This window comes from Nelumbo lutea, chromosome 2, assembly GCF_056320005.1.
Source record: "Nelumbo lutea isolate HS-2025 chromosome 2, American lotus-T2T, whole genome shotgun sequence".
Taxonomy (NCBI): Eukaryota; Viridiplantae; Streptophyta; class Magnoliopsida; order Proteales; family Nelumbonaceae; genus Nelumbo; species Nelumbo lutea.
In genome coordinates this window covers 53,437,106-53,443,847 of record NC_142685.1, presented here as the reverse complement: position 1 = coordinate 53,443,847, position 6,742 = coordinate 53,437,106, and the positions used below count along the sequence as shown (strand labels likewise).

General features: G+C 38.7%; 1 protein-coding gene across 3 annotated transcripts; it reads left to right on the top strand.

The window, feature by feature from the left end:
• The first annotated feature begins 357 nt into the window (after positions 1-357).
• On the top strand, positions 358-6,122 carry LOC148870733 (chaperone protein dnaJ-like protein). Of its 3 annotated transcripts, none has more exons than XM_088969143.1 (8): positions 358-638; positions 833-915; positions 1,010-1,204; positions 2,996-3,056; positions 3,264-3,595; positions 4,182-4,323; positions 4,508-4,633; positions 5,546-6,122. In XM_088969143.1, the coding sequence occupies exons 2-8, from the start codon at positions 894-896 to the stop codon at positions 5,928-5,930; spliced, it is 1,263 nt and encodes a 420-aa protein (XP_088825269.1). In that variant the 5' UTR covers positions 358-638; positions 833-893; the 3' UTR covers positions 5,931-6,122. The 3 variants fall into 3 exon arrangements, with proteins under 3 accessions (XP_088825269.1, XP_088825268.1, XP_088825270.1); XM_088969142.1 differs by having other exon boundaries at positions 393-638; positions 794-915; XM_088969144.1 differs by having other exon boundaries at positions 400-638; positions 1,016-1,204.
• Positions 6,123-6,742: the final 620 nt, after the last annotated feature.

The following is a 6,742-nucleotide window of genomic DNA, read 5'->3' as shown; positions in this document are numbered from 1 at the left end:
TTGTGGCCGTGGAGTAAGTGTATGCTATGGAGATAGTATAATGGCACTGACATGGCCGAGGTGACTGAGCAATGATTAGGCTGCCATGTGGCATCCAAGGCCAGCTCAATCACAACCCAAACAAAACTATTTATAATTTATGAACAATTTCTGAATAATTATTAGTGAACAGTTTCTAAAATGAAAGTAGATTAAAATTACAATAAAAAAAAAGGGCATTCGCTCGTAGTATAGATATAGATTCAATCCGTACATAGTATCACGGCGCTGGTTGACGATTAGTTAACGGCAGGTACCGGATTGTTAGCTATTTACTTCAATACCATTTAACTCAGATTTTAAGTGGAGTAATTCAATAATCTACTACAAAGCAAAATATTGGGGTCGGGAAAGGGGCGCGGGGTCGACATTACAATTCAAGGTTTTCGATGAAAGATGGAATGAAGGATTGCTAATATCATTGCTTCCATCTTTGGTTCTTCTGGATGTCTTCAAAGCTTATTGCTCATGGCTCCGTTTGCCTACTCGCATCAAGTTTTCTGCGGAATTTCTCGCTGAAGTGTTCTCCCGTCCAATTTGCTCTAACCCAATTGGCAAAGGCAAATTTCATCCGTCGGGTATTAGCTGGCACTGACAGGGTGCGTTTGGAAGACTTGTCTAAATTATGATAATTAATAATAATAAAAACCGCAACTGCAAGCAATGAAAGCGAGTAGACAAATCCTTCATCTAACCCAGTAGAAAACTCCAATTGATGACTGATATCGTGTGGACCCCCGTCTTTGATTTCCAGGCAACCGTGTTTATCCTACTGTTTTTAGCTTCCTTGCAGGCGAAGAGAAGCTCCTCTTATAACTCTCTCTCTTTCCTCTCTCAGTCTTGATTTGAAGAAAATGGAAGAGCCTCTGCTCTCAGGTGAATTCTTGATTGATCATTTCGTTTTTTATTCGTTTACTCTGTAGGAGTTTATAGTGATTACTAATCCCACTCCTTTTTATTTTTTGTTAAGGCGAAGTTGAAGAGAAAAAGAGGGGAAAATGGAGTTCGTACGAGTACGTGGGCAGAACTGGTTCCGTGTTCCCAACCGCTTCGTTGGTCGGAACGGAAATTAACATCGATGAAATTCGATCGGCGGCAGCATCTTCCGATTATTATCCACCTATCCATGCTGCCTTGATCAGTTCACCCGAACCCGTGCCTAGTGGTACGTTGACCATGGTTGCCGCATATGCGGACTCCTAATTATCTTCTCAACTCAACTCTCCCTTAATCCCTAACTATTTGATGTCGGCTTCACGAATCCTGCTCCGCATTGCGCTCTTTTTTCTGCCAAATTACTCTTAGTTATGTTCTTATCTTCCCAATTCACTCCGTTGAATTTAGGTATTCAAATATGGGGGAGCATTTTTACTAGTTTTCCGATTGATTCCGGTGAACTTGAATTTTTTCCCTCCTCCCTTTAGGATTGTATTTAAATTCTTCTTCATTTCCAGTTTCTTAATGATTGTGCGATACTTTCAGTAGACTGAATCAAGCCCCATGTCAATCCGCTCTCTTTTGAGCATTAATTCCTTGTTAGTTTCACCTAACAGTTTCATTTGCATCTTGACAGGTGTAGGCTTCTGCATTTTTTTTTTTCTATTTTCGCTAAGTATCAATTGAAAAAGTAGAGGCAACTCCAAATACTGCATCTTTCTTTGAAAGAGAAAAAGTGAGGAATTCTATAAATTGCAATTTGCTTTTGGACATATTACCATATATTTCACGGGAATTTGCAATAGCACCCAATATAGTGACAACATTGCCAATTCGGAAATTGAAATTCTCCCATAATTTTGCTCCTTTTAACTTAAAAAGTTTCTGCTTCTCAATGGATTGGCTTATAGGCGCAGAAAAATGCAAGGGAAGAAAGCTATATTTGAAAAAAAAAATGGCCACTATTCAATGCTGGTCGTGGCTTTTGGGGTTCTTGGGAGGGATGGGCTGGACATAGACCTAATCAGCATTTTTTGAACAAAGTGGCTGCTCTCAAACTAGAACCACTTTCTAATGTTTGTCAGCTCAAGATTTTTACCTTCACGGTTCACACCAAGCAATGGTCCCATGGGAAAAAGTTTTGAGATTGATCGGAAATTTATAGATGTTTAATGTTTGATACCATATGCAAGTGAAGTGGTTGTTGCAATAGATTAGTAGCAGTGTTGCATGGAAACAGACACAGGAATTGAGACTAACATTTGATGGGAAAATTGGCATTCATCTTGCACATTAGTTGTTAATTTATGTCAAATAAACTAGGAAATAAAAGGGAAATGTTATGTAAAGCTGTCCTTCAAGAATGTGAGGAATGCCGGATTCTGATGTGCATGTGTTGTCCATTTAAGTTCAGTCATAAATTGCTAGATTGGAGATAATCTGGATGCCTACTGAAGATAACATTGTTCTAAATTGTAGATTTGTTGCTTTTTTCTTTGGTTGCTTTTGCTATTATCTTTTCTTTTCTTTGCTTTCCTTTTTTTTTTTCTTGGAGGAGGGGGGAGAGGGGCATGGGGCAGGATGATGAGATGTTAAGCCACTTCTTTAGTGAACGTGAACCCAAGAACTTGCTCTCCATAGCATGTTCATCAAATAAGTTGAATTGTAAATGTAGATGGCCTGTGTAATCTACAGCATTAGGACACAAAGTTATTTGAACTTGCTAATGCAAAAACTTGATTGTGATGCATCTGAATCTTTCTATTTATGTGCCCAACTTGATTGTGGACTTTTGAAACTTTATATAAAAGAGAATTTTATGACAGCTGATTTTCTTGAGCCTGTCATGAACTAGTGAGTTTCAAGACTAGGATCTTACATGTTTCAAAGTGGAAATTTGCTTTGACTAGAGAAAGATAAATAATACAATCTCTATTATGGATATAATACTTAGGTAACATAAATTTATCATGTGTTCTTTGTCTAATAGTATGCTTCACCTAGTAACCTTTTGTTGCAGAGCAAGTTGTTGTTTATCAGGGTAGATTTGGACAAGGTCCAGGTGAAAACACCATTGGGAGGTAAGGCTGGAAAATTATGTCTGTGAAATTGGTTTCAAATCCATAACTTAAATGAACTTGCAGTATTAGTCCCAATCTTCCTGTAGGCAGAGAAATTTTAAAATGAAAAAAGTGATTGGTTCATCATCCTAGCAATGTTCACAATTCAATTCATGTTTGGGTATTTTTGGATAACATGTAATATGTCAATTATATCTGGAATGTCAGGCAAATCCTGGATGAAGTAGAGATACGGGAGTTGCTCATCGATCATGTTGGTCATCGTTGCTGTTGGGGAAGTCGTCCAGCTCGGACCTGGAAGTTACATGCAGTGGAAGACTGTAATGTTTATGTGGGAACCCTGGAAACATTTATTGAAGAAAGGGAAACTATGACAGAAAAGGAACCATATTTTGGTGGTAAAATTGATGGGAAAGACAAAGAACCTGAACTTGGAATTTGGGAATTGGACCTCAGGTCTGAATTCCCTCTTCTCTTTGTACCACAGAAAGAAACACGGACCAGAATTCCTCATTCAGAAGCTATTAAGAACTGCCCAGGTAAGATTCTGTAATAGTTGATGCGATGGTCAGAAGCTAGAATGTCCACATGCTGAATATAAGAGTTACCTTTGCGGCTGTGCCTACTCCTTTTGTTTCCTTTATCGTTTCATATTCTCTGAAATGATCATTCAAGATTAGCTTGTAAAAGCTAACGTACTCTAGCTGCATGTTCAGGTTAGTCATGGCTCACCATTTGGTAGGACATCCAGAGAAATCTATTAGGCTAAAAGTTAATGCAATATGTCTCTTAAAAACATATTATGTGTGGATCGGAAACAAGTTAATAGATCAGATCACTGGTATATCTAATCAGTTTAGTCTCTGGTAGGATCTCCCAGATGTTTTAATGGTCTGTGCATTTATTGCAAGGTTCGAAAAATGAAATCTTCCTTCATGTTATTATCTTTTCTTCTTTAAGAAGAACAATCACCATCCTTGTTATTGCTACTTTCTGTTGTCTTATGCAATTAGTACATTGTTGTTCTTTGTTGGCATGATAAATCATGCTATTCTCATTTGTGTCTTAATGGCAGTAGCAGATATTGTTCAAACTCTAAACTTATGCCAAAAAATGCACTTTCAGGTTGTGGGGGACGAGGACAGTATCCATGTCCTACATGTAATGCTGACCAAGAACCTGGATTTTACAAGGAAAACCAAATGACTCAGTGCCCTGCTTGTTATGGTAGAGGTTTGATAGCACACAGAGATGGATCTGATACTATGTACGTTTTTCCCACTTCTTTTTTCTTTTTTTTTATTCACTTTTTAATGGATCTATGATCCAGGAGAAAAGTTATAGCTCCTAAGCTACCATTTTGAGGTACCACTAGACAAAAAGTGCATAACAGGCATTCTGAAGCTCATGTAGTTATTTGGCATTCACTTTGCACCTTTGTATTTCTTTAGATGTATGAAGTGCAATGGCAAGGGAAAGCTTCCTTGTGTAACTTGTGGATCTCGTGGGCTAATGAAATGTGAGGCGTGTCATGGTGGAGGCTCCCTTCTCACACGCAATGTTGCCATGGTTCGATGGTATATATTCTTGCATATTGCTGGGTTGCATGCACATAAATTGAAATCTGCATACATGTTCAATTTCATATATAAATTACAATAATTCTTATGATATCAATCTTGAGAACCACACAGGCCAAAGGTTGATATTTCCTGAGGGATATTAGATAAATTGGGGATGACAATGTGCAGAACAGCTGGGCCAGGCCAGTTCTGGGTATTGAAGTGAGCCAAGTCTAGGCCCATTCAAAAGCCAGGCCTGGCTGTGGCAGAGGAAGGCCAAGCTTCACAAGGCCTAGTAAAATCCTTTGCATTACATGTTATTATTGATTTATCTATAAATAACATGACATAGTAATTTCCTGCACAGCATCCACTTCATCCATCATGTGAGAAGCTGGGATTCAACCCTTGCTAGTTTATCCACCCAAATTGAGCCTTATGGCCAGTCTGCACTTGCATTTTAGGTCTGGTAGCATGGAACTTCAGAATATCTCCATGAAACCATCCAAAATGAGGTGACATCTAGGAGAATTTTAATGCTAAGACTTTATCAGTGGGACCAATTGGCTTCTGGAACTTTTCTGATATTTGCCGATGCTTGATTTTGCTAACTTCAAAGTTATTGGGTATCAGAATGTAGAGAAAATGTCTCCTTCAAATGAAGCCAAAAGCTTGTTCATAAGCCAAGAAAAACCATACTAGACTTACTGTGGTTTTAAGTTTAATCAGATTATCATGGATTTGCGTTCACACAGAGATGTGTAAAATATGTGTCCACATGCTGGTCTACCCCAAAAAGTCTACATGCTGTAAAATATGTGTAACTCTCTATGGATGGACAGATAAATGTGTCAATGTAGTTGGAAGAGTTTATAAATGTAAATGCATGTATAATTTGCTTATGCTGGTAACTCTTTGCTTGTGCAGGAGGACACTTTCGACCCGTAAAGTGAGTGCAACAAGTGGTGCAGGCTCAGTTCCAGATGAGGTCTTTCACCGGGCCAGAGGGGTCGAACTATGCAATACACAGGCATACCAATGCACACCGGCCTTTTTTGCTGATTCGTTCTTTCTCAACAAGTTCTCTTCCGATGTCATTGCAGATAGGGCTCCTGTTCCTCCCACAGCAAGGGTTATATGTGAAAGGCATTCCATATCTGTTGTGCCAGTTACTCGTGTCACCATGGCCCGTCGCAACCAGTCTTTCAGTTTCTATATCATTGGGCTTAGCCGAGAGGTGTACCTGAAGGACTACTACCCAGCTCGATTTTGTTGGGGACTCTGCCCTTGCTTGGAATGGTTGAGACTATAGTTAAGTACGTTGCACAGTGGATTTTGGATTACTTGTATTTTCTTTTTCATGCTTTCATAATTCTGAATCTGGATGGATGCATGCTGTAGTCTTTTTCATGTCTGGTTGGACTCACAAAGTATACAAGGTTGACTGTATTGTTATTTTTCCATTACGTAAATAATGGCCTTGAAGCGAGGCTAGCTTTCTAAATTCTAGTCAGCATTAGGAATTTGTGCAGTAACTACATTCTGAATTCCATACTGGAGTGCAGAAATAGATGGAACAAAGAAGCAAGCATTGGAGGTATGCCAATGTTCATCTTGGGAGCAAGACAAGATCCTGCATTCCTGATTGCTTGATGCTAAGGCTTGGGGGCTGTTTGACAACCCATGTAGTTACTTAATTGAACGATTTGTTGCTTTGTCCTTTGGTGAATAGCATAATTACATAATAAAATATTGAAAGGTGTGGTATTAGTCTACAAACTTTAGCTTTAGCTTCAACCATTAAAGAGTCAACAACCTCCCTAAAAACTTAAAGCAATAATCTTTATTGTACCACCACTTCATTTGTTATCACACAGCACCTTAGTAGGAAAAGCTTATAGCTTATGTTGAATTATCAAAAAATAAAAACGTCATTCAACCATTGACAGATCCAAGCAATCCATTTGTGGTTAGGAGATCCGAACTCTCAACATGCTACTCTTATATCTAAATCTAACTCGTAGATTCAGCGTACTCTATATAGCTAAGTTCAAAGCGAACTAGACAACAACTGTGACAAAATTATTATACTAGGAAGGCCGAAAACGTTGCTTTTGCTACACC